We start from the raw sequence: 27,403 nt of genomic DNA on the forward strand, positions 1-27,403 counted from the left end.
AGTGTGGAGTTATGCATGTGTTTGCTGTGCAGAGTCCATCATGTTGGCAAAAGGTATATTCTGAACCAGGCAGGGCCTTGCCCATTGCTGTGGAGTGGACAAAGCAGAAGGATCCAGCCCCAGAAGAATGTCACCACTAATGAAATTTCAGGTAACAAAGGCAGCTGTCTGTGAACAGCAGAGCACTGTCCCTTTTCAAAGATACTGTTGTTATTTAAGTGCAAATTGATGATGTCCTATGCCAAGACAGAGACACCAGGCTGAACGTTCAGGTGACTATTGTAGAAAGGACCAGTGGTTTGTGAGTCCTCAATTTCAGAGTATTTTAGTAGATATTCTTTCATTTCTTACAAAGGTCTCTGAAATTCTGACATTTATTGCTGTAAAGCAAAGGCGTAAAAACTTAGTGCCAGCTCCTATTGCACTGCCAGACTGACTGCAAGAGAAGCACACAGGGACCCAAGAGGATCTGTGCAGCTACAGGGTGCTCTGTAAGCATTTTGCTTCCCATTTACATGCCTCCAGTAATGCTGGACACTTGCCGCTCAGATGCGGTTTCCGTTTCTTCAATATCTTTTGCATAAAATTTCACGCCTGAAATTGCTTCCATTCCTGCACCTGTTTGAACCTGTGCTTTCTGCACAAAGCAGGGGGAGCATACCATGCAACTTACAGTCCTAAAGACACTCCCGTTTCTCTATAGCTTTTTGATTTTTCTCTCTAGCTGATCAAGCTTTATCTACTAGGGCGCTGCCTGTGTCCCCCAGCAGCCCATGGTTTCCTGAGGTGAGAACTGCCTCCTGCAAGCGTGGTACATTTTCCTGGTGTGGAGTGCACAGCGAAAGCTGGGACAGCACGGTCCCAGAGTCTGAATTTGCATTTCCAGTGGGCAGCTTGTTCAGATTTTTCACTTGCAAGGACATGTGTACGGGCTGGAAGCAAGGGATTGCCCTCAGGGCTGAGTGACAGTTCCAGATGGATCAAATTCCAGACTGGAAGACACACCCTCTGAACAACTGTGTAGGGAAGAATCTTTCCAGAATTTCAGCTTTTCCTGAATGGCTATTGATTTGTTTATGTTACTTTACACAGGAGCATAGTTCATAGTGCAAATTGGACAGTAATTTTACATGCTGCTGTGTTCCATCTGCCTCCATTGTCACCTGGCTTTATTGTTCCAAAGCACCTCTCAACCAGAAAGATATTCACATGTCCTCAACAATGAGATCAAATTTTAGCCTTGTTAATTCCTGTGAAACCCTAGCATGGGTTGTAAACATGTTAGCCGTGCACTGAGATCTAGCACTTCAGAGTTAGAAACACTATTGTGTCATCCAACACCACCGAAATGCCACCGCCTCTGCTGTAGAGCTGGAACGTAACTGCCTGCCATAGCACACAGCGCTCACTGTGCTCCAGGACCCTACTTAGAAGAGTTTGAGCCCTGGATAGCTGAACGAGAAGAAAAATGTGATCCGTAAGGTCAAACACTTGGAAGAATATGAAATGACACAGTAAGTATGTAAATGTATTTATTTTTTGCAAAGGATGCTAAATAATACCAAATGGTTATTTGGTATTGTAATCAAAAAGCAGAATTGTGCAAGGACAGAAGGGATTTCCAACAAGCAGTTACGGTGTCTATGATGTGATCTTCTGCAAGAAGAGGGAGTAAAGGTGAGGAATGTCTTAGTGTCAGAGGGAAGATTTTCTTAAAGGGAATTGAGGAGTCACAGAGGTCTCTTCAGGCCACCAGACATGAGGCAGAACTTCACGGAATCAGCCCCATCTGTTTTGCTTTGCACTCTGCCCTTCTCAGTGCTCTCTGTGCTCATGCGAGATTTTAAAGAGTAAAATAATAAATAAAGGTGACAGATGCTTATAGTTCATCTGCTTTACTGTCTGTTTAGATATCCAATGCAGTACAAAAGGTAAAAAGTTGGTTCTTTCTCCAGTTTTTATGGTGTACTTCAGGGATTATGAAATCAATAGTCAGTATGAAAATGAAAGTTTTTAAGTCTTACATTTCACATGATAGCTTCCCAGCAGCTTGGTGTATCATTCAAGTTGCTTGTGCTTAGTGGCACACAATGAAGAACTGTGCAGAGACCCCAGGACGCAATGTGAAGAATGCCTGCACTGCACAGCAGCACTGAGCAAGGGAGCGTGGGCTGCTCAGACTCAGAGGCGGGCTGTGATTGCTGTGCATTCCCTCCATGTGAGAGAGCTACTTGCCATGCTCTTCCTTTTCAGCCTGGACTCTTCCATTGCACAAGGTGTTATTATGTACATGTATATTAGGCTATCTGAAACTCGTTTCAGTGCACTTTGCTGCAACAGCAAACTCTGATCTCATCTGTACAGAAGCTGTGGTGTGTAATGGCTCTTTAAGAAAATCTGACTTGCTTCTAGAACAGGTGCTTGAACAAACGACTTATAAGATGTTCTTCGTACTTTTTATCAGGGTACCTGACCTGAGAAGACAGTGGGGTAGCTGATCTCTTTCTAGGTGACTTGTGGTTCAACCTCCTAGATCTCCTAATGACATTGTGTCTACTAGAAGGTTATTTTCCTTCAGTATTGATGAAGTTTCATCATTTTATGCCGTCAGGAAATTTGGTTGAGTAAATTACAGTCATGTAAATGGAGGAGATAACAAATACCTTTATATCACGTTTTTTAATAAAATTAATTTATAATCTCAGTTTCCCCATCTTGTTTTCTCCTCACCAGATAACTAGTAATAGGACAAGATGAATGGCCTCAGGTTGCACCTGGGGAGATTTAGATTAGATATCAGGAAAAAATTTTTCTCTCAAAGAGTGGTCAGGCACAGGAATGGCCTGCCCAGGGAGGTGACGGAGTCACCGTCCCTCATGGTGTTCAACAAGTGCCTGGACAAGGTGATACAAAATATGATTTAGTAGCTTAGTGGGTAGTATTGGTGATATGAGAATGGTTGGACTAGATGATCCTGTAGGTCCTTTCCAACCCCGTTTCTATGATTCTGTGATTTTCTTGAAGTTTGTATGTTCTTACAATGCTGGGTAGCAAGGATGTCAGTCTTCGTTCATGTTGCTTCCACTTGGAGTCCCTATGCAGAATGCCTGCAGAAAATATATTTTCTGTTGACAAGTATGTCTAGAAATCTGGACTCCTTTTTTTAACCACTAAAATGTTTACGTAAATGATGACAAGGTGTTTACATGAATGCTCTCTCACCCATATCCAGCCTAGTATTAAACTAATTAAACATTTGGAGGTTTTTTGATTCATAAGTATAGTTCAGCTTCAATCACTATGAAGTAGCAATATTTATCTTATTTTAGTAGTATGCTGCACTATACCTTGGTAGTACAGTGTATAATGGTGACACTTGTGAAATGCAGTTTACTTTCAAATATATCTTGCATTTTACAGAGAAAAAAAAAAAAAAATGCTGCTGAGCTCTTCTGTGAAATTTGCCAGAGACCTGCGTGTGCTCAGGATATTTTTAAAACGAGCAGAAAAGAGAGGACAGTCCACATTATGACTCGGCTTCTTTAACAAAGAAGTAACTGAAGAAAACTTATTAGCATATTGGAAATGGGAGTCAGGTGCTATAGTCAGATGACCCTCAAATGATCATTACAGAGGAGTGACCAGAGCATAAAGGCATCGTATAAGGGGCATGTGAGGAAGGGTTGGTATTGTTTTAAGGGCTGGGGAGTATGTAAGGACAGAACTAAGGGGGTGGAAGGCAGACAAGTGATGGTCTTATTTTGAAGGCAGAAGATGTTCATAAATAGAAAGATAGTTAAGAATAAATCAGAGAAAGCAGTGTTCTATAGAAAACTCTGTAGTTGACTTTGGCTTAGATCAGGAAATCTCAAGAGTAAAGAATTGAGTTTAGAAGCACTGTGAGAGTGGGCTGGGGTTTTTTCTCCCAGTGGGCTGTAATGTAGTGAGAAGCTATGTGACTGCTGCTCTTTTGTGTGGCAGCCCTTAACAATATTGTTTAGCTCCAGGCAATGAGAACATGTGTATGGCTTTATGGGACTGTGTTATCGAATGGATGACTTCATAGGATGTAGGATCAAGTTATGATGCATGACTAAAGACGGCTTAGTCTCTGAAGTTGGACCTGCCCTGGCTCATGAGGGCAAAGGCAGGTAGCTTTTTACTTACCCAAGGATTAGTGCCCGAAACATTCCTGCTTTCTTATCTGGGTAGAAAGCTGTCGCTGTTGGTACATGTACTACCACAAACAGCAGGTCTGCTCTTCCTTCTCTGTGCTATTTTTGAAATCAAGAACTTCTGGCCCCCAAAAGTCATGTAATGGTATGCAGAAGGGATTATGGCCCACAGGAGATAGCCTTGTAGTGGATGTGTGTGTTGCGTATTTAGTGATTTGAGCTAATCATCTGTTTCCTAGTTTCTGCTCTGGGCCATGCTTATCAGCTGTGCCAGTGAGACATGTCCTGGCACAGGAATATTGCTGTTGGCGGTAGGGTGTGATGACAGAAGATAATATTGTTAAAGAACAGGAGGCCCTTTGCAGGGCAAACCCACTTGTTCTGAATTCCTTGGTTTATTGCTATTATCAGTGCAATCCTCATGGTAATTTCTGTAATGTGAAGCAAAGCATTTTTTTGAACTGATACCTGTTGATTCATGTGAAACTCTGATCTTGTCATTGGAAGCTGCGTCTTTGCCTTGTAGTGTCTTGCTCAAGAGGTCCAAGGAGTATTTTCCCCAAATGGGATCAATGCTGGTCTGAAGCTGTCCAGGAACAGCTGTTAGCAAATGATACAGGTGATTTTCTTTTTCATTGTGAAGCAGAGAAATCTCTTGTGATCTCATGCATATCCTATTGCATTTTCAGAACACTGCCACTGAAGTCCAGCATACCTGCATGATCTTGTCATGGCCGGCTTGTTCACTCTGATTGCATCCTGTAAAAGCAGGAGAATAAACTTTTATTTTTTTTAATTTTTATTTTTCACCACTGTTGGAGATGCTTTTCTAGTTTGAGCAGTCGGACAGTTAATGATCTGAGGCCAGGTTATAAGACAGCTGGAACTCCAGCCTCCAATTATTTACTAACTTAAAATTATTTACATTAATCATGCAAGGAACCAGAAAAGTAACACAGCAGTAAGGACTCAAGGATCACTATATTACCTGCCTGTTTGGAAGAAAAATTATGATTACCCTTTGATTTAAGGGCTGAAATAATATTACCAAGTTATGACATTTTTAGTTATCCAAGGCACATGAACTGCAGTTACTAAGAAAGACGAGCAACAATGCTTGCTCTGCATGTGGTGACTTATTTCTCCTGAGAGGAATAGGAACTTTCTCTCCTTCTTGTAACTGACTGTAAACTACCCATTGCTTTGTGGTCCTAAAGACATCTTTTTTCTATGTAACACTTATTCCCAGTCTGCACTGATGAGTCTCCATGAAGTAGCTAGCACTTAATTGCATGTAAAGAGATCAGAACTGGGACATGGGTACAAGTAACTAAGTGTGAGAATAAAAACTAGACACAAGCCTGAGACATGTTCACCAAGCCAATCTGAAAATCAAACCATCTGGTTTAAGTGGAAGTGAGGACTATAGCCTGTTATTACAATATTTTCGATTATGGCTCTAGTATATTACAGACACTTTTTTGCATGAACCTAAGTAATTACAACATAGGGATTTCAAAACTTACTTGTAAATGTTAACATATCTATAACAATTTCACAGAATGGCTTGGGTTGAAAAGGACCTTAAAGATCATCTAGTTCCCCCCCCCCCTTCTCATTTATATGAATCCTTTTTATTAAAAAGAAAACACTGTCGCCAAACACTTTAAATATTGGTTATCAGGATGAACACCAATGGGGTAACCTCACATTGCTCAGTTATGAGCTGCTGACCTGCCCCTCAGTTCTCAAAATACGTGGTTACCTCTTGGCACTGGCCAGCTTCATGATGTCAGTGTCCAGCAGGGTGGCCTAGCTGTCAGCTGCAGATCGATTTGACTTCATCTTGTTTTAGGAATCTGAAAGGAGGCTGTGCTGTCTTTCTGCTCTAATCTGGGACTGTCAGGGAGAGTGCTCAGGTGGCTGAAGCTGTTGACAGGAAAAAAAAAAATCACACTTCTGGATTTAAACAAGTTGAAGTTGTAGAGGTTTGTGCTCAATCATTGAGGAAAAGCTGGAGCAGCTCCAGAAGTGGAGCTTGATGCAAAGTGCCAAGCTCACTGCAACATGGAGCTGCTTTGCTCTTGTGAATTGAGCAAAAATCCCTTTATGTTCACCCCTTCATGTGTTTTGAGAAAATTCTTTGTATTATACAAACCAATAAAATCCTTATTTTAACATTTTTCTGGGTGTAGGACTAGAAGGTCTACAGCATGGACTATAATCCCAAATATTGAGTCCATTTTGTTGCATGTACAGCTGTGAGTCTAGCCCTTGAGAGGAGTACACCAGAAGATAAGGATATGAGCAGAGATCAAATATTAATGGGTCTGTTCTGCCCGTCTCTAATATGAGATGATACAAGCCAGAAGTAACTCAATGTTACTCATGGTATAGTAGGACTGGTATGAAGGCAAATTCAGGTTCAATATTTGTCATGCTCTTCTTTCTGTGGTCCAGTGATATTCAGTTTTAGGCTTGATCCTTTGAATAAATTGCTTGCTAAAAATGGATGGGCAAACAGTGGGAATTTCAAAGGTCTGTGTTCTTTTATTTATTTTTTTAACAGCTCAAACATCTGTTTATATGATTAGTTGCTTAGCAATTAAGCTGAGTAGCGGTGCTTTCTCTCCTACAGACTCAACTCTTGCCCAGTGAATAACGTAAGGTATCTTAAGCAAGAAATTGAGTTTATAGCTGAGTGATTAAGTGATCAAGCTATGTTGACACAATTTTTGTCATAATGTTATAAACCCATGTACTTAGACATCACCTAATTGTATGCTTTTGTTACTCCACTAAACACTAGAGACTTAAGCATAGCCAGAGAAGGAACAACCACTTTATCCAATGGATTAGAAAACTGACATGACAAGAGTTTAAAGCATGACAGTGCTTTCAGCACAGGATGTTTCAGGGTGAACTCTGTCAGCAAATAATTACTAAGAGTCAGCAGGTTGCCTCTCATTATAAAGTTAGTGATTAAAGCGTTAACCGGAGCCTCCCCGTAGGTGTAACCGTGACTCAGGGAGCACTCCTGTCAGCAGCTGGGAGGAAGGAAAGCGGGTAGGTAAATGCTCCCGACATGCACCGAGGTGTGGGGAGTGTCCTGGGTTGCCAGCACTCTCAGTTTGTTGAGCAAAATAGTAATTACCAGCTCTGTGGGCTCCACAAGGTAGCAGAGGCGGCTGTCAGCTGGTGCCGTGCTGTCATGCCTCTCCCAGGGCTCAGTGCAAGGTACGTGAAACCCCTCTGCTTCTCCTCTGCTCACGTGTGCAGGTAAGCGAAACGCGAAGCTGGAGCTGTTCTGCTTGCTATGTAACCTGCAGCGTCAGTAGAAAGCAAGGTCCTTCGCAGTCATCCAGAACTCGAGTCAAATTCCTTTCAGGTAATTAGGGTGCCGGAGGGAAGGAGAAATGTGCAGTCACTCAGAAATTCTCATAAAAAGTTCTGAAATCTCAAGGCATGAGTCACTTGTGATAAAATAGGTGGATAATAGGCAGTGCTGCTGCTCGCTGCATACGTGGGCACGAGCCTTCGCCACCCGTCACTCAGTCGCCAGAGGGACTGTAAAGGTTACGGCAGTCACCTTGTCTGCTCTTTAAAGTGAGTAGAAGCTACCTTTCCTAAGGGACCTGGAATAGCAAGTAACTTTGTAGTAACGGGTGCTTCGGGTTTGAAATCCGTTTGGTGCAAGCCCTGCTGTGTAATCCTTGCTGGTGCAAAGGGAGGGAGCCTGTGTATATCTCCCCCTGAATGCTGAGGGGCCGCGTTCCCTGATAAACAACTGACTTTGGGTTTCTGTAATCCAAGCCAGTTCTGAGCGTGTCTGAGCAGAGGGGTTGCACTGTTTTGTGTGTTGGGGTAGTGCAGGGTTCTGTGCTGTAACAATACATTTTTTAATTGAAGTGTAAAAAAGTCTGGAAGATTAAAAAACTTGTCTTCAGTTGGGAAAAATGCAAGTGTTGGGAATAAGTTTCTTTTGGTTAGACATTTGCTTTGGGGTAAAGCCATGTAATTTCAGAAGAAAAAAAAAAAAGGAAAAAAAAACTCCAAAGCATAAAGGCTTGTAGAGTTAGAGCTGTGGCTAGGTAAAGACCTTATTCTGCTGATACTGAATGTCTTATGCACGTGAATAAACCCTAAGCTCATATTTTATTTCTTTTTAAGATATAATGGTTCAAAAATATGCTAAGTAACAGGCACCACAGAGTGTAGAAGATGACTTGGGTATTTGTATGTGCCGTCATGCCTGCAGAGCAAAGCATGTGCCGTACAAAATGCTGTTTGTATGTTTGGCTGATAGCTAAGTAAATAGATAGCTGAGCCTTTTGGTTTCTATATGAGAAAGTGAGAGTGCTCACACCGTCCTGACATCCTGTACTCTTGGAATGCCTTTGGGAAGCACAGGGTCAAAAGACATAGAAATCTGCAGATGTTTTTGTGGGTTTACTTTTTTTTAAACAGTGGTAGGAGCGCTGTATAGCACACTGATGGCTCTGCAGTCCCCATCTTAACATATAGATGTGCCAAAAAGCACATCCAGGCAGGAGCATCCAGCCTCTTCCATAGGCTGTAACACGCAAATCCAAATGCTGCTTTGCTGCTCCTCCTTGGCTTAACTCTGGGGGTCGGGTGGCCCTCTCCTACCAGCCCTCCTGCTGCAGCCACCTCCTTTTATCCTTGTGTAAAAACCTGCATGGATGCTTGCTCCTACCTTTGCTTTGTCACACAGCCACTGTCCTGTCCCTGTGCTGTCCCCTGAAGCAAAAGACTTTAGAATCACTGCATTTAATAACACAAAACAAGACCTATCATCTTCCCTTCCACTAACAGTTGGACTTTTTCTTGGGAAGAAACATTTCCAGTGAGACAAATCTTGTATGGGATTTTCCTTTAGTGTAGTTGTTAGATTTGTCGTGTACCCGATGTGGCTGTTGATCCTCTCACAGCTTTGGGATTGTGTAGTAGTCTGCTTTTCCTTATTTACCTGGATTTCTCTGATAGTGGCAGTCTTTGATGTCTGAATTTGCATCTGCCTCACCTCTCACTCCTGTTTTCCCTCTGTTTCTTTCATTTCCTTCCAGTTGTATTTTAGGTTTCAGTCTTCCTCCACGGCTGAAATTTCCCCTTAGTTAAGTCTTAGGCCGTGAAGTTGGCCCAGCTGGGGTCTGACACCAAGGCCTTGCCTATCTGAGGGGATCCTGTGGTTCCAGTCCAATTTAACGTAATGTGGAGACCTGTTTGATATGAAGCAAGTCAGGAGATACAGTTGGATAGATGGCCATGGTCTCACACTGTTGGAAGAGCTGGAAAGTTAGCACTTTTTTGATTATTTCATATTGAAGGGAACAATGGAAAAAAAATCCCCCTCATCTCTTCAGTTTGCTTCCTCAAATAGCTGCAGGGAAGTGACATGTACGAAAAAACAAACAAACAAACAAAAAAAAACACCAGGCAGTGACAGAAAATGTGACAGCCCTGTGGATTTAGGGAGGACAAGTGTAAATATGCTGTCAGCTGCGGTGCCATATAACTGTGCTGGGGAAGTCACTGCACACTCTCAAGCCACAGGTTTCCGCGGTAGTTACAAATCAGGGCCATAGGATGTTTTAATGACATTTATTTGCTTAAATGATGCTAATACCTTGCATAAAGCACCAAGTGAATAAACATAGCTCGCGGACTCATGCTGATCCCTTGGGGAACTCCTTCTCTGTGACAGGAGCGTGTCATGTGTAACTCAGAGGGCAATGCATGAATTCAGTCGGCTGCCAGGGAAGCCCCCTGGCTTTTTGGGCAGGGCTGTCCTTTCAATCCTGCTGCTGCCAAGGAGCCAGCTCCAGGGGTGAGCTCCTGGTTTGGAGGTCCCGTGTCATTCAACTTCTGAGCGCCAGCCGAAACACGCTGGTGGGAAAGGCACGTGGAGGGGAAGCATGTTAGCTCTAGGGTGTGCAGGTAGAAATGTGCTGGACCATCCTGATGAGCAGCAGTGCTCAGAAGAGTGAGGAAGGTGGAACAAATGTTTGCTGGGCTTCTGCACCAGCTATTGGGAAGAGGCCTGGTTTTGTCCAGGGCTATCAGCCAGTGAGGGAAGGGAAAGGGGGAGGCACTGGTGAGGGGCCATTGCCATCACCAAATCCACTTTGGTTTCAGTGCCAGTGCTTTGGTGGCAACCAGCAGACTTAAGGTATGCTCAAGGATTCCTAAGGCAAATTTAGTTAAGAACATGGCACTACTGAGCAGAATTCATAGTTCTGCAGTAATCTCCTTTTTGTGTAAGGATCACTCAGTCCATAAAGATAAGCTTTTTCCTTCATATGAATCATTTTATGGTCAAATTTCTACAGAGAAGTATTCAGTTCCGAGCAGTGGGGCTGGAGTCACGGCTCTGGCCACTAGCCACCCGGCTACCTGCTCTTCTTCGTGAGTTGTTTCCTGACTGATGGCAGGACGCTCAAGCCTGTATCCAGTTATTCAGGTGCCAATATACACAAACTCCTCTGCATCTTTTAAAACCATTTTGAAATGAGGTTGGCATGGGCAGTTGATTCAGCTAGAGGTATTAGTAAATCATGTAAAAGCAGATTTCAAGGTGTGGCCAGTGGTTACTGCACTCAGTTGAGAGGCCAAGAAACAACATTATTAGTCCGGGGTGCAGCAGTCTTTTCTGTATATACAAACTCATCTCTGGACAGAAGTCCTTGGGCCTGCTCAGTAGTCAGATGGATTTCACCTTTATGTGAAATCACCCAAAGTGCAGTGGGTTTATGGGGTCCGTCACACTGTTTTCAACGAGCCTTTGCTCAAGCATTGTTTGAACCCCCATCTGCTCATGTAAGGCTCGTTTCGGTAGTGCACTTGGGTTTTAGGGGTTGTGAAATGGCTTCTGACAGAAATCTTCTACATGTTTTGTAGGTGCGAGACAATGTATTTTTATGCAGATCATCTAATTTGTCCACATTTTTTTCATAAGTCATGCATCTTTGAACTTTGATATGTAACTTTAAAAAAGCAGCGCACTGGTGTAGAGTCATTTTTACATAAATTATTCCCTTTTTCAGCTAGCTGTGATCTTCTTAAGCTTTAATTTCCTTTCTAAATGGATTTCCAGGATGCTACTTGCCATTGGTACTGTTGACAATGAACGGATTTTCAGATGGCTTTTAGTGGGCTGCCCCATGCAGGCTGACACCAGCCTTAAGCCAGTCTCCTGGAATAAGCACGAATGGGCATCAAATGCTGCTGGGCAAATTCCTCTGTCGCAGCACCCGAGTAAGAGAGAAATAAAAGTGGAGTCACTGACTTGCAGTGCAGTCCTTGGGGATTCTACTGCTTGTGATGTGATTCGCCTTTCCCTGTTTGCCACTTCTAGGGCTGTTTTTTTTTTCAGTGCAGTATCAGTTGTCAATCTTGAGTCTCTGAGTCTCTTTGGTTCCTTTGCTCTGTCTGCCTTTTCTTCTAATACCTGAGGGTGGATGAAAGCAGCCAAGACTCCATAATTAAGCGTATTCAAGAATGTACTGTTGGAGTCTCATGAGCCTGGCTTTTTGCCTACACAATATGCTGAAATCTCTGCATGGAGATCTGTAAATTGTATTGCTACATCACTTTAATTATAGCCTTGTTCTCGTTTTAATATTGCAGCTGGCTTCTTTGTGTGCTGCAGGACGCTGCCAGTGAGCAACGCTTCTTCTCTTGCCTAGTCCTACTAACCTGGTTAAGGGTGGTTTGCTGAGTCACATTTTTTTTGGTGACCCTGGGCAATGTTCTATCCATAATTAACAAATGAATCCTAAGCAGTAAATGGGTTTCAGTCTACTAAGTACTGAATCATTGTGATGGAGTTTGAGAGTAATCCTAAAACTCCTGGAAGAAGTCAAGGCATATGTAGGACTTGGGATTTAAACCACTGCGATACGCTTGGTGGGAATGGCTTATAGCTTTTTTACTAAGAGTGGGAAATATTTGGATATTAAGGATAAATAGAAAACAGCTGAAATATGTGTATTTAAGCCCATGGCTTGAGAGTCTGGGTCTGTTTTGCTTTGCGAGCTAAGGCGTCATTGTTGTTTTTACCATTCAGTCTTTCTTAGTGACATTAGTGGATGTAATTTTTTTCCTTTTGTTTAGTTTCATCTCCTCTGAATAAATGAAGAAAGTGACTATGAAAGCACAGCATCTACCTTCTGTTGCCATCAATGAGGAGAAGTTTATAACCAGGTAAATTATTATAAAAAATAATAATAAAGTAGTGACTTTGCTCTACTCAAGTTATTCTACATTAATTCATTAATTGCCCATCCAGAAGAGCAGCTCCAGCAGCAATGCCTCCAGCTTGCTTCCTGGGAAGTGTCTATAGAACAAAGTGGCCTTTTATATTGATTTCAAAAACCAGAGCACTAAACCTTCTGGTCTGTGGACTGTGTTTATTAGGCAGACCAGCACTTTCAAAGGTACTGAAATAAAATCCCAAATTAGGGAAGATGACCTTCCTATCTTGGAAATGTATTGAAATGGAACGTGGATTCCAGTGTTTAACATGAGTTCTACTAGTTTGAAGCATGGGGCTTGGTTTCGAGCACCTGATGGCAAGGTTTCTTTGCAGAGAAAGATGTGTCAGGCTGCCAGTTCTGTTCTGTGGTAAGCAGAAGTTCTTGGAACTGTACACGAACTGTATTTCATGGGATACTTTTCCACAGTTAAATCTGTCTGTTAGGAATGTTTCCTAATGTTGCCATATACCCTGAGCCTCCTGGTGTATGGTTCCATCACCTTGTTAGGGAATGGCTTTTTTCCCTGTTGTCCAGAGCACAGGAGCTGGAATAAATGGCAGTTTTCTCACATCATTTCTATCCCTCTTGACGTTACTGTGGGAGCATGGGAGAAGCTAATTAAATGCACCCAGGGATGGGGCCTGTGGTAGAATTTCTGCAACTGCACTAAATATTTTTATCTGAACTTTAATACTCTTATAGGGTTTATGTGAAGTGCTGTTGATTTCTCCCTTTTTAAAGAAGGTCATGCCCAAAGCACACAGGCAGTAAGTGCAGCCTGTTTCTCCTAAATGCTTGTTCCCTTTATGCTGCTACTGCTTTGGCACGTGCTGGTTTCATGTCAGAGGTAATTAGTCTGTGTTAATATTCATATGCTTGGTATACAAAAGCATTTGGATGTGTTCCAGATGAAGCAGTCTTCATACTTCTAGGTATTCCGTGTGCACTCAAACTTCAAGCTCCCTTCCGTTGCAATTTGCAGACTCTTGTCCTTTTCCACCTTGAACTGGCTGTCATACGGCTCCTCTACCAGCTGTACCATGCAAATTGTGCTGATGTGGCCAGCCTGCTGTTTGAGGATTGCAGAATGGCCAGATCAGAAGGGAGACCAAGGCTTGGCTGGCTAAAGCATCACGTGTCTAAGCACAACTGCTATAAATATCCAGGGGTAAATGCATGTGTCTCAGGTAAGAGGAGGACACAAGTGAACTGTCTGGGATTAGTGTTTGGAGTGAACATATGATGCTTTCTATTGTGGTTCACCACAAGGGCACTTGACCTTACTGCTCCCTTGTGTCCTGCCTTCTTTACTGAAGAAACTGGTGAGGCTGCAGTAAATGCTACATTTTGAGGATTTGGCAGTAAGAAGTTTTTCCAGTTACTTATCTTTGGCTTCATTAATCGCTGTGTTTGGCTATTGTCATGAAGGCATGCTCTGAGGAACAATATTGCAACACAAGGGAGCCACTGATTTTTCTGGCAGTGTAACTCAGAGGAGATGGCCATCTGCCTCCGTTAGGGCAGTCCTTAGTGAAGATGGGCTGTGCTGGGACTCACTGTGGAACCAGCAGACTGGTAGGTGTGGTAATTCTTTCTGGGGCTAAAAGAAGAAAATAGCCTTGTCTCTTTGATACACAAGGACAAAGAGGTCTGTGTGGGTTGCTGTCAAATCTCTCCCTCGGGGCTTTTCTAATGGCTTGCCTGGTTTGTCACTGTCTGTTGCACTAATGCAAGAGTGAAACCCGGAAGATTTGTTTATGCAAACTTCTGTGGAAGTTAATAGGAAGGCAAGAAACAAAAAAAATCTCAGCTCGCTCTTTTAAAGGTTGAACAGAGCCTGTCCCACTGATTACCCTTACCACATTGCTCTGCTTTTAGCCTGGGACTTTAATTGCCTTTGCAGCTGACATGGCCTAAGAGATGGGCCTCAGAGGCAGACTCAAGCCCTTAGCTATGCCCTCATCTGTCCTTGGGGAACTGACTTCTACAACTTTCCACTTGGAAAAAGCTTGCTAAATAACAGCTGTCAGAAAAATGATTGCATAAGATGTTAGGCTGTGAAGTATAAGAAGATTTAAGTTTTCAGCATCTTGAAAGCAGGATCAGCAGATCTATCGCAACATCTGTCAATCAAAAATATGGATCTCATACTTGGACCTTCATCTTGCGTTGCATCTGGATTCTGCCTGTGTATGAGGCCAAGATGTGCTTAATCTTGCTTACCTCTAGCCAGTGTGAGGAGAATTTTGCTTGCACCTGATTCATATTGAAGTGTGTGGCAACTTTCCATTTCGGAGGGATGGCCTGAATATAATCCCCCACGGCTCACAGAATGAGGAATGAGTTGTTCCAACACAATGGAAAGAAGGTCTTCCACCACTCGTATTTATAGGATTTAAAATTGAAGTGACTAGAAGATGCTGAAAATGCTGCTTTAGGGGCCAACAGGATTGATAAAGCCACTTCCAAATATATTTTGGAAGCTGTAGTAAGTTAATGAAGTAAATAATTTACATCCAGTCTCAGAAGGGAATGCAGTTAACCTTGCTGAGTTCAGTGGTGCAGACCTTGCCCTCATATGACCTGCTGAACAAAAGCCCTGTTTCTCTTTTCTTTTCCCTCCCTCTCACAGGGATGGAAAAGGATCACTAAGCAGCAGGGCACAGCCAAGTTCAACTTATTAAGTGGAGTGAGCAGGAGATAAGCTGTAACAGGAAAGATACTCACATGCTTGCTGCCCCATTCCAAACACACACACATTAACCATTTCCCCTGCTCCCCCCAGCTTGCTCTGCAGCGTGTCAGCAGCCTGGCCTAATGCGAGGTGTCCCTGCCCATGGCAGGGGGGTGGAATTGGATGATCTAAGGTCCCTTCCAGCCCAAACCATGCTGTGATTCGGCAGTCTGGCTGGGGAAGGCCATGCTTCCCTGGGCTTGCAGGCAGTGGCATGCACTGGTCCCACCACCAGCGCTCTGCTTCAGTAAGTTTCGGGAGTTTATCTGTGCCCCATCCACTGAAGGGAGAGGAGGGTGCTACAGCTCTGTGTCCCCTATGGAGACGCACTGAGACAGAGCTCCACGTCGTGCTGTTCAGAGACACTCTTGTCTGGATGCTTTGGATACCCAAATGGTGAGAGGTGACTGAGATGCGAGGCAGCTGCTTTGAGCTCTCAGGGAGACTGTGGACAGCAGAGGCTAAAGATGGAAGAAGAGGGCAGGTGTCACAAGCCACAGGAGAGGGTGATGTATGCCCTTGGAGTCAGACTGTAAGATGGAGTCGCAGGAGAAGATGCTTTTGTTGTCTAGCTGTTGTCACTTCAAATCACATGCACCCGTTTCTACCTGCATGTATTTCTTTGTATAAACCATTATTCTTCTAGTTTCTTGTACTGATTTCTTACATTCTTAGGTGTGATACCCTGAGCAATGCTGTCTTTTATTGCACTTATTGATGTCACAATCTGATCATAGAGATGCTGTGAACTAATACTCATTTGATCCCTGAAAATGGCCTTCCTAACTGCCCTGCGATGACTGGGAGCCTGGGCACACTCCTAGCAGAGATCGCTCTTAGGCTTGTCATCTCTGATAAGGGCGCTGCTGTCACCATTGATAACGTCCCTGTGTATTCTGGGACGTGGCTGTGCTGTGACTGATACAGGAAAACAAACATTAAAAATTCTCCTGAAACAATTTGTGCCAGTGTTTCCTATTCCCCAAGGTTGTATCATTAACTTTCTCATTAAATGTATTTCTCACACAAGCAGGTGTTTAATGCTTTGCATAAGGTCTCTGTCAGTGTAGTCCTGCACCTGCAAGGTTCCTTTATTTGATTTTCTTGGTGAACTCTGACTGCTGCAATATTCAAAATGCAATTTCTCCTATGCATCGTTCCAGTGTGTGATGTGTTTCAGTGACACCGCTGTCAGTCAGTTCTGCAGTTTTTTTACTTACACTCAAAACTGTTGTAGGAGTTGTAACAGCATTTCTGTCAGTACGTGGGTCTTGAATAATTTCTCTAAGTCTCTGTGGGACTTTACGGTGAGAGGAGCTTTCAGATGCCATTTATTTTGCTGATGGTTGGGCTGTTGTAATATTTCATACTAAACGAAACATGGAAATACCATACTCTAGTAGGAAATAAACTTGGTGTCTTCACTTATGACTGAAAGACGGTGCTTTAAACTATCTTGATTGTTAGTGATCTCATTTAGTTCTTAACGATTGTCAGTGAGGCAGAATTTGTACCTTTCCATGCAATTGTTTCCTATGCTTAATTACCCATGCTGGTGGAAATTACCTCCTTGAATTATAGTCTAAATAATCTTTAATTGGAATTGGTGTGGGGAAAGGTGCTTATTTCTTGGTGATATTGGCCTTACCACTCCACCCCTTACCACTCCACCTGTTCTCCTTTGGACTCCTGTCAGCATAGTGTGTATCCTCCTTCAAAAGCTGTGCTGAAAAGCAGAGTACCTTAACCAAACTCAACCTTGAGCTGTGATTCAAGCAAATTTGCTCTGATGAGGGTGTTGCCATGAGCACCTTCTGTGCAGTGGTTACTTTTTACCCAGCAGCATGGCATTGTGCCCTCGAGACCCACTGGTGCTTACCAGTGACCAGAAGGTGCTTTTCCAGAGTAATCCAAGCAATAGCACCCCGTGCTGTGTTTGTGCAATGTGGCTTTTATGGCTTCCTCCCTGCTTCAAGGCCCTATGGCAGCAGCGTGAGTGATGTGGGTTGGCTGATGTGTGGCTGCTGTTAGCACGGGTGGGAGCAGCTTTTGTACCAGATGTCAGTGCAGAGCTGGCATCGCCCCTGCCCTGTGCTTTAGAAAGCACACACTTAAAATCCAGTAGCTGGAGTTATTTCTTTCCAGACCAAGTCCCAAAAGGGAGCAGGCAGTGGCTTAGGCCTAGAAATTTGGATGTTCAGCAGTTCTGATTTCATTGCTTTGAAAAGCTATCAAATTTGAGAAGTTTTCTGAATCAGTCTTCTGCAGCGTTGTGAAGTTATCAAGGATGGAGATGGGTGTTTTCTGCAAAGGTTTCTCTTAATATTAAACTTCAAGCCTCATCAGCACCTGTGGGCCTCACACTGCCTTCTGTGCATTTTTTTTCACAGCAGAAGGTCGTGCTGCCTTTTTTTTTAATTGCAGTGTGGATTTCTGTTTGAAATCTGAGATGATGGGCTTGTTATTAATTCTTGCTTGTTGGCAGATGTTCTCTTCATATCCATCCTTTCTCTTCTGAGCAAAGATTTAGCACAAAACTGTAATGTTGCACGTGGAAGGAAACTGAAGTGTTTTGTCTAGGCACACTGTAGGCATTTTGAAGTCAGAAGTGTAGAAACAACAACAAAAGAACATTGAAAACTATGTCATGGAGGAAACAAATTGTAACCTAAATGAAATCTGCAACCCTTGTGTATGGGAGTGCTGTTCCTGTTTGCTTTCCCCTCGCAGCTCTAACATAAGTCCAAAGTACAAGTTATTCTACAGCAGTGTTGTTAATGTCACCTAAGTCTAACTCATTTCCTCTGTGTATCAGGTCTTTAAAGAAGTAACGTATAGGCAACCCAGTCTTCTGATGGAATTTTACTTGTGGAAAATGGTGCACTATTAACAGACCTTTACAGATTCACTGGGTAACACAGATACAGGGTGTTATTCTCATACCTAAGCCCTGGATTTTACAGCAATATACATGTTTTAAAATGTTTTTTTTGTTTTGTTTTTTTTTTTTGTTTTTTTTTAATTGGGATCTTTTATTCTAGAGAGCAGCTCAGTTCTCTCCTGAAGACCTATAACTCTTATTATTCTGATCAACAAAATCTGCAACTGTCACTTAATCAGGTAAGAATCTGTGCAAATATAATACAAAGAGCATAAAGTAATAGCAGGAAAACACTTATGGGTGCTGATGCTTAATGCAGTTGGACCGAGCTATATAGTATACATGTTGCATGTTAATATGTTAGCTGAAATGCGTCACTGTAATCAAAGCACCACAGCCGTGATAGAGCCAAATGCATGAGGAGAAGAGAGCAGAAACAGGTATGTTAAGACAAGTGGGAATTTAAGATTATGAATTGTGATCTGCTTGCTGTCCCATTCACAGGAAATTATTCTTTGGGTTGACCTCTCAAGTCTTACATCATTAGTAGGGAGGGAGGAGAACTGCAAAGCTTTCTGCAGCATGCAGTTCCTCCCCTGCCCCTTCAGCTTGAACCAGCTGCCTGCAATGGCAGCACTGCCGTCACTCAGGTCATTTTACAGACTACCAGTCTCTCAAATGTGAACCTTTAGTACAGAGAACGTGCTTGTAACCACAGACCAGAAGTTCCCCTTCTGTGGAGACCAGAAGAGCCCACATGGCTGAAGGACTGATGAGGGCCTGAGTCATATCTCTGATACCAGAGTCCCTGGTTTAGCAGTCTGAATGTTCTTTAGCTTCACAAGCTGTGTCTCTGTTGTTTTACCTATATCAGGACTGAAAGGACATAGAGTAATTCTGGGCAGAAATGGTCTGAAAATGGGCAGTTTTCAGCTGTCTTTCCCAGCTCTTTCTGCTGGGACAAAGGCTTAGTGTCCAAATTTGATGTCACCAAGAATGGGCTCTGGTAATGCTTTGGACTGATGCAGTGCCATGTGTTGGTGAGGATGACTTCATTAACTTTGCCTTCCTTCCTTGCCACTGCTTGTTCTTCCCCTTTACTGACTTCTTATCACCCTGGTTCCAGAAGAGCTAGTCATCCAAAGCAGAACAAATAGGATTTGGTTTCTAATTGCATGAAATTATGGAAACATTGGTAGGGAAGCGCCTCTGGAGGGGTCGTGTAGTCCAGCCTCCTGTTCAAATTTGGAATAATGCTGGCACAAGACCAGGTCTGCTGTGGCTTTAGCTGAGTTTTGGAAATCGCCAAGGAGAGCAATTCCACCACCTGTTCCAGGTGCAAGCCTCAGTGATTTCAGTATATTCCTGTTTCTTTGAGGGGAACTTGCTTCTCCACCTTGATTATTGAGCAGCATTAATTTTTCTTCCTTTTTTTTTTTTCCCAGCGAGAAGGAAGTGTACCATTTATTGAAGGAATCTTGTCAATATTTTGGGGACTCCGACATCCTATCCGATTAAAAATTCATGATGAGAAGCAGCTACCTTCTTTTGTAACCTTGAAGTCGACAGAGAATGTGGGTTTGTTCCCCGGTAGGAGGTAATGTATTAAATTCCATAAGAAGGAGGCAGGCTGACATTTCAAGACACCTCATTTAGGTAGCTTCAATGGCTATAGCTGATTTCATATCCCAAATTCCTTAAAGGCTGTGGTGGTTGATAGCACAGCAATAATCAGTGTCAGGTGTAACTGATCAGGCCTTTCACCAGCTCCTGTTGGGCAGAAAGATTCATCTGGCTTCTAGCTTAAGAACAGTCAAGGAGGAGGCTGCTCTTGTCTATACTGATAATTCCCATGCAAATACCGGGAAAATTGTGTACATCAGAAATTATTCAAAAAAAAAAAAAGTATTCATATATACACCCAATAACATATGTAGCCCCTGAAAGATCTCCTGTTGGTACACATTCTACAGCATGAAGCAAAAAGCTGGTAGGTTAGTGCCAAGTGGTCATCTGTCCCGGGGTATCTTACCAGATACTTCAAGTCTGTCATCATTGCTTCTCATGGCTAAGTTAAATTCAGGAAACAAAATACTTACTCCGTGTAAAATCTGATGTTAAAACACATCAGAAATATACACAGACGAGTTGTGCCTTCAGGCAGCTGCCTATCAGATTTTTATATCAGAGTATTCTGTGTTGATCTGAGCCCTGCTAGACTGCCCAGATCTTTATAATTGGTTTAGGTGCTTAGAATATTTTTTTTCTGTTTTTAAGATGATTTCCAGAGCCTTGGTTGGTGAATTTGGAATTACATCTGACAAACTGAAGTTGAGCAATTTGCAATATGGAGGCTGAGCCAATGTTTACCATGATTGAATCCCTGATAAATTCTGTATTTAAGAGCTCCTTTTCTTAGTTATTTGTCATCGTAGTTTGCATGTGATACATGTTTGAACTGTGGATTTAATTCTCCCATTGTTGCAGCTGTGTAGCCCTGATAAAACCAGGGACAGTCTTTTCCCTATCTCTTGCTGTTGAAATTAATGGGTAACCCCACAAGGAGTAACCAGCAAAGAACTTGAGTCTGAAGCAGATCTGGTTCTCTTGGCTGACCTTCAGTAGGTCTGCTGATGGTCAGTGCATGTGGCCTGTATGATATGGTCCAGTCTGGCAGTTCAATTTCTCTTTGCCTTTTATTCCTTCAAAAATATACGACTGGTAGCAGATGTGAATTGTAAGGTAAATATTAATTCATGATCACACAGATGAGAAACTGCCCTGACATGCTTTAAGGTATGCAGAACAGCTTGACTGTTTGATCTTAAATGAACTTTCTAAACACATGGAACAAAGCTGAAATAGTTGTTTGGCATGCTCATTGGAGTTAGACGAATATTGTTGTGACTGTATATAGGAAATCATTTCTTTTCTTTTCTTTTTTTTTTTTTTTTTTTTTTACTGTTTTCCTACAAATGGGTTTATTCTTGGTCAGAGCAGTAACTGGCTAGAGACTTTATTCAATGAATTATGCAATTAATGTTATGCATAAAGTTGACTTTAAAATATGTATTAATCTCAGGAGCTAGGTTGAATTCCCTGCTCCTCCTACACAAATGGTTTGGAAATCTCAAGAGGGCAGTGTATGCTACTATAATCTTTCCTGTCCATGTCTGTGTAACAGAAATTACATGGCCTGTGACTGAATGACAGCATTTTTCTGTATGCCTGTGTGTTTTCCTACCTGTGATCAATCCATGGCATTGCTGTGCTTTATTTGCAGTAATTCTTTACCTGATTTAAAGGACATCATGCTCAACATTCAACAGGCTCTAAATGGGGTTTTGTTATGTTTGGGATCCCTTGTCATGCCACATTTTACGAGCAGTAATTTATTAGGACATGAACTAAAATTACTTGCTCTGTATTCCACATTGAAGACTGCAATTGTGTTCTGTTAGGTTTTGAATGGGGATAGGAATGTATTACATGAAGCCAGGCTACTAGATAAATTGAATTCACTGAGTTAATGAGAAATAATTAACTCTAAATATATGTTTTGTGTTTCAGTGGAATGACACGCTGGGGAGAATTTGACGATCTACATCATATTAGTGGGGAGACAGTGAAATCTAATGAAGAAAAGCTGAGCCCTGAGAAAAGTTAGTGTCTGTGCTCTGATGTTCACTAAGAAATTTTGCAATAATAATTTGATATACTAGGTCTGCTCTCTTAGCAAAGGGAAATGCTTCTCCGTCTCTGTTATCTCTATCTACTACATGCTAGTGAAATAGTGACATGATTACCTAGTAAAAGCATGGTTGTACAGATAAATTTTTAAATGACTGGTGCTTACAGGTTGTCTTTTCACAAAAGAAAAAAATCTCAAGAAGTAAGCAAAATAGCAAACTCTTGTCTATGTCCACTGCAGGCAGCCTACTGCTTTTTGTCATGTTCCCATGCCCAACTCCTCCGCAAAAATATAAAATAAAATAAATTCCTCCACCACTAACCTTCTTCCTGTGTTGGTGTTGGCAGGGAGGGTGGTGCAGCTGTACAATATGCTGATGCGGTTTCATTTGTTTCATTTTGTCCAGGTTATTCATGTTATGAAAGCAGCACTCTGAAGTCCAAGAGCGAGCAGGAACATGACTGTGCTACCCTGCCCAGGGCGGTCAGCGATGGTGCAGCTGTAAGGAAGAGGACCAAGTTCCCCATGATAGCAAGAACAGAAGTGGAAACGCACAGGGTTTCTATTAACGGCCACTTCTACAACTATGAGGTACAGATGTAGATGCTGGTCCTTCTTCCCCTGAAGTTGGGCACTGGAGCAGAATAAAGCCTCCAGTGAGCTTCTGGACCTCTCCTGCACTCCCTGAGACAAGAGAGGTGCTCCCCCCTTAGTCCCCTGTGTGTGGCCAGGCCTTGGGCTTTGGAGGGTCACAGTGGTCCTTCCTTCCCATGGGGAGGCCTTCCCTTCTCCTGGGGATACCGTGTGCCCTTTGCTTTACACTAACTATGGCAACATACCTGACAGCTTGCTTTTATCCCAGAGCTGTGCTGTGTTAGATCTTCTGGAATCCCAGCCACTAAGTACAGAAGTCCTCAAATTCATGCCCTTTGCTGTTGGTTTTGTTTCCTAGACATCAGTTTTTACTCCAGCTTTTGGATCAGAAACCAAAATACGTATTAACAGCTATATGAGAACAAGAGAAGTAATAGAACAATTGCTTCGAAAGTTCAAGGTAACTCTGCATGCTTGTAGAAGCCACTACAGCTGTGGTCTAGAAATACTAACTCACTTGAGTGGTGTCCCACCAGCACTGTGTGACAGGCAGGAAATAACTGGAAGTACAGAGTATGAAACAGCTTAGAAAAAGCACATGGACAGTTTTTAAGGAGAAAGTTGCTGTTACTTTCCAAATGCTTCGTGGCTCTTCGTCTAGAAAAGGCATATCAGGTGTACAGCTTGCAGTGAAGAAAGAACCGGGGAATGGCTTGTTTATACCTTCTTGGAAAGAAGGGGAAAATGCTGCAGCACCTTCAGCATTACCCAGCACAAAGGACGTTTAATGGACGTGGCTGTGCTTCCCTCTAGTGACAGGCTCTAGTAATTAGATTTTTCTTGGAAGAAAAGAGAGCTTTCATCTAACCCGAGTGCCTGGAATACACATTATATTGGACCCAGGCACATATAAAGCTCCAAAATGCCACAGTTAAAAATAATACTCAAGGCCAGTTTGTCCGATTTATTTATTATTTTCCTTGTGATTTGTGAAAACTAAAACGTTACAGATGCTCTGGAAAGATCTTTTGTTTTCTAAGATGCTGCATTGCTGCTTTGGGCAATATGGTAGTGTTAGTAAGGATAAGGTAGCAGGGGTACAGGAACAAAGAAAATGCAGCCTAGCTCTAGATCTTACCCAAATCCAGTATCTTTTAACTCATCCATAGACGGTGTCCTAATTACAGGCTTTGATTTAAACATTTGAGTTGAGAAGCAGGCTATATCTGCTGATGATGCAGTGCTCAGGGGATACATTGGTCAATCTGAATAGCCTTTGGTTTTGTGTTTACAGATAGAAAACAGTCCGCATGAATTTGCACTTTATATTATCCATGCATCCGGAGGTAAGCCAGGCATCACTGTGCGATCACTTTATCTGTAATTATCCTCTGCATATGTGTGGGGGCTGCTGATCTTGGAGCAACAAGATCCATCACAGGCAACTGCCCTTGCTCGGAGTGCCTAGGCAGTGTGGCATTTTGGCTTTTCTTGGGACCCCTTAGATATGTGCGCTTCTCTGATGGAGAGGAAAACCTGAATAATTGTGTCCTGAGTGCTTTCAGAGTACTGCAAGTACAACTGCTTCAGCTAAATAGTAATTTAATTACTATTTAATTTAATGTAATATTACTATTACTGTTACTATCCTGTAATTAAAGACTGTTTAGAATGCTCCTCTGATGTAACTTCTGTTCTGTATGGCTGCATGGCAGTCTTGGGATGCCAGGCTCCAGCTGGCAGTTTTAGGGGATATTTTAATTGGAAAAAGTGGTACAAGGCTTTTAGAGAGTGCTAGGAGATACCCAGACTGTCTTTGAAATGCTAACCTGATTAAAATCAGACTGGCTAAACATAATTCATTTGGACTTCACAATTTTAAACATAGTCTTGGTTCCCCCAAATGCCTAACTGAAAGTATGCAAAATTTATTGGAAAATATACACTTATACAATGTAGTCCAACTCTATTGCTTAATGAAAAACATGGGGTTTTTTTGTTTGTTTTTTTGTTGTTTTTTTTTTCTTAAAAGCAATACCTAAAAGAATGGGAGAGACAACTGAGGAGCATGTGCCTTAAATGTCAAAATAGAAATTTGAAAGGATATTTGAAAATTATGAAGTAGATTTTATTTGTTAGTCGTTGACAAGCTCTCTGGCCTGGAGCCAGTCTCTTAAATGTGTACTTGGCTATGTAAGTTGCAACTCCTTAGTGTTGTATGTGCCAACATCTTTCAAAATGCATAGTTCAAATTTAGTTACCACATCCTCTTGAAAATATGTTAGAGACTTGCTCTATCTGTAGTAATTGTGCATCAGACAAGGATAGGATCTTTGCCAAGAAAGAAGACATCTGATTGCATGAGGTTTTAGAAGCACTGTTGTATGTTCTGTACATCATCACATTACTTTTAAATCCCAGAGAAAAAGCAGTTGAGGAGTGGAGACATTCCCTTACTGCACAGACTTCTACAGGGGCCCTCAGAGAAGATTGCCAAGTTTTTTCTCATGGACAGGCATGTGGAAGAGGTCAGCGGTGATGTACGTATATCACCATTCCAACAGTTCACAATGTTTTTCTCCAGTAGTGTACTCACTAATGTGCATTTCTTGTCATCTTGATAGGTTGCTCAGTATATTCAATTTCATCTTCCATTTTTGGAATCAATCCTGCACAGAATAAATGAAGAAGAAGAACAAGAGATTCAACAAACTATTGCAAAGTAAACAGAAGTAAAATTAGAGGGTCACTTTAAGTCCAGGAGAATATTTACAATCATGGGTTGGCTCAATAGACAAATGCATTTATGTAGCAGCATGCACTCAGAACGCTGCACTCTGACTGCTTACACAAAACTTTGTGAGAATTGTAATTGTTTCTGTATCCTGCATCCCTAAATGAGCTGTTGCTGTTGAAGTTTCTAGAGCGTATACCAGTCTATATGTAGAAGGTGGGAGCTTTCCAGAAAATTAGGAGCCCCAGGGTAGCTTTGTTGTATTTTGTGAAATGTCTTAGTGATGTGGTTTAGTGGAGGACTTGTTAGTGTTAGGTCAGAGGTTGGACTAAGTGATCTTGGAGGTCATTTCCAACCTAGATGATTCTGTGATTCTGTCTTCTGAGCCTTAGACTACTTCTTCAGTTCCTACTTGCTGCTGTGTAGTTCTCTAGAATGTATCAATGCAGCAAATAATGTGGTACTCTTTAAGTGGTACAGCATTCACTTCGGATAGGTGTGAAACTCTTAATGTCTGTCTAGAACTGAATTTCCAAAAAATTGTATGAGTTCTTCTGATGGTAGCTCAAAATTCACAATGGGTATGGGTTGGAAATATACCAGTATTCCTAAACATATGAGACCAGAGGTCAAAAGCAATGCGAGTCTACCAGCTGTGGATCTGTTACCAAATGACCATCAAATCATTTTGAATCAAAATCGCCAGGGAATGAAAAGAAAAAAATAGATAGCAATTGCCATTTTCTATCAGAAATACTTTATTTCCAACTTTTTCACCTGTTCAACTGGCATGTTAAAATTGGGGTTTAATTTTTGAAGCATTCTGTCAGTAAATGCATTCTCTCTCCCTCTCTCCCCCAGATACCTTAAAGAGAAGCAAATGATAAAACAGCACCTTCAAAATCGAACTGTTAAAAAAACAGAGACTACTGTTTGATGCACGTGGTGTATTGCGAATACCACCCACTGCTGTTGGCAAAGGAAAGTCTGTGTGCTTTCTTGAATGTGCCGTGGCTGAAGAAGACAGAGAGCACACGGATGTGCAAAGTGTTTCTTTTGACAATCATGCAACTGAAACTGCATATGCTCCAGTATGGCTCTGGAATACAAGTTGCGAACCACCTAAGAAGATGCACTAAATTGTCCAAAAGGCAAATGCTGAATCTAACTTGAAACTGCAGATAGGGAAAAAATCCCATCCTGGAAAGCACAAGGCTTTATTTACCACCTAGTAATTTCTAAACCATTGCTGAGAGTCTAGTATACATGCAAAGTGTTGCAGTAACTAATCTGCTAATCATAACAAAAAAAATGAAAAAAATGAAAATAGTGAAAAATTAAAGTGGCTTTTCTTCTATTACAGAAATGTTAAATTTTATTAGGAGGAAGCTGTTCAGTAGAGTTACATGGAAAAAGGTATTTATGTATCTAAGGTTGCAGCTAGGCATTTCACTTAGCTTACAGAAACACCTACACAAGAGAGACCTGATAGTCCCCTGGCTTCAGACTGGTAGATACCTAACTCATATAAACTTTGAGCACAAGTTTTAAAAATACAAAGAGAAGCTCTCCCAATTTATTGGTACTCAGCTCTTAAATGTATGAGTGAATGTGTCTCTGGTGTCCATCTTAAGCTGCAGAGTAAGAACTCTCACTAAGTGCTGTGGTATCTGCTTGACTGGGTGCTGGAATGTACCCCAGTGTGTGTTTTTTTTGTTTTTTTTTTTGTTTGTTTGTTTGATGAGACAAATTATTCCATGTTATTTGCTGTTTTGATTCAAAGACAGAAAGAAAAAGAGTTAAGTGAGAGAGGCTGAATGTCACAGCCATGATAGGATGGGGTTGGCATCTTTCTGCAGATGCAATTTGTGGACTGTCTGGTTGGTGCTCAAGCATACAGCAGTCACCTGTTGGGTCCTGTCTGTTTGAGTTACGCTGAATGGTAAAGTTCAAATTGTAGAGGTGTAAATAAAATCCAATTTGTGCACAATTAAGTGCCTTCCTGTAGTAGCTTCTTTTTTATGCGGTGCCTGTATTTTACATCAGCTGCGCTGGGCTTATGCAGGTAACAGCATAAACGCTTTGAGAGAACTGGTGTGCAGAATGTGTTGTCTAGAAATTGTGGAATAAATCAAGAATGAAAATCTGTACTCCACTTGAGGTGATGTTACTTGGATGATAAGTCAAAAATGAGACATCAATTTGCTAATTAAGCTATTGTGCTTGGGGCAGATACTTACTTTAATTTACTTTACTTGTACAATCTATTATAATCCTGCCCAGAAAAATGACTGAGAGGAGAAAAAAAAATAATTCTG

The 27,403-nt window shown here is 42.0% G+C and overlaps 1 protein-coding gene and 1 long non-coding RNA gene across 14 annotated transcripts in view; one reads left to right on the forward strand and one right to left on the reverse strand.

The window, feature by feature from the left end:
• Positions 1 to 27,079, forward strand: part of RASSF6 (Ras association domain family member 6) — a 32,673-nt gene extending 5,594 nt beyond the window's left edge. The window contains exons 2-12 of one of the 13 annotated variants that reach the window (XM_027457022.3): positions 3 to 151; positions 12,309 to 12,398; positions 18,227 to 18,305; positions 19,512 to 19,663; positions 21,637 to 21,728; positions 22,164 to 22,348; positions 22,710 to 22,811; positions 23,646 to 23,697; positions 24,773 to 24,891; positions 24,976 to 25,073; positions 25,947 to 27,079. In XM_027457022.3, the coding sequence (XP_027312823.2) occupies positions 12,328 to 12,398; positions 18,227 to 18,305; positions 19,512 to 19,663; positions 21,637 to 21,728; positions 22,164 to 22,348; positions 22,710 to 22,811; positions 23,646 to 23,697; positions 24,773 to 24,891; positions 24,976 to 25,073; positions 25,947 to 26,022 (1,026 nt within the window). In that variant the 5' untranslated portion in view covers positions 3 to 151; positions 12,309 to 12,327 and the 3' untranslated portion in view covers positions 26,023 to 27,079. The other 12 variants (XM_021267675.4, XM_021267677.4, XM_013093217.5 and 9 more) reach the window with 12 other exon arrangements.
• Positions 2,806 to 7,570, reverse strand: LOC119716742 (uncharacterized). Its single transcript, XR_005265267.2, has 5 exons — positions 7,330 to 7,570; positions 5,941 to 6,104; positions 4,891 to 4,934; positions 4,644 to 4,775; positions 2,806 to 3,107 (listed from the first exon to the last, which is right to left on the reverse strand). It is a non-coding gene; the product is annotated as an uncharacterized lncRNA (long non-coding RNA).
• Positions 27,080 to 27,403: the final 324 nt, after the last annotated feature.

The sequence above is a fragment of the Anas platyrhynchos genome, chromosome 4 (genome assembly GCF_047663525.1).
Source record: "Anas platyrhynchos isolate ZD024472 breed Pekin duck chromosome 4, IASCAAS_PekinDuck_T2T, whole genome shotgun sequence".
NCBI lineage: Eukaryota > Metazoa > Chordata > Aves > Anseriformes > Anatidae > Anas > Anas platyrhynchos.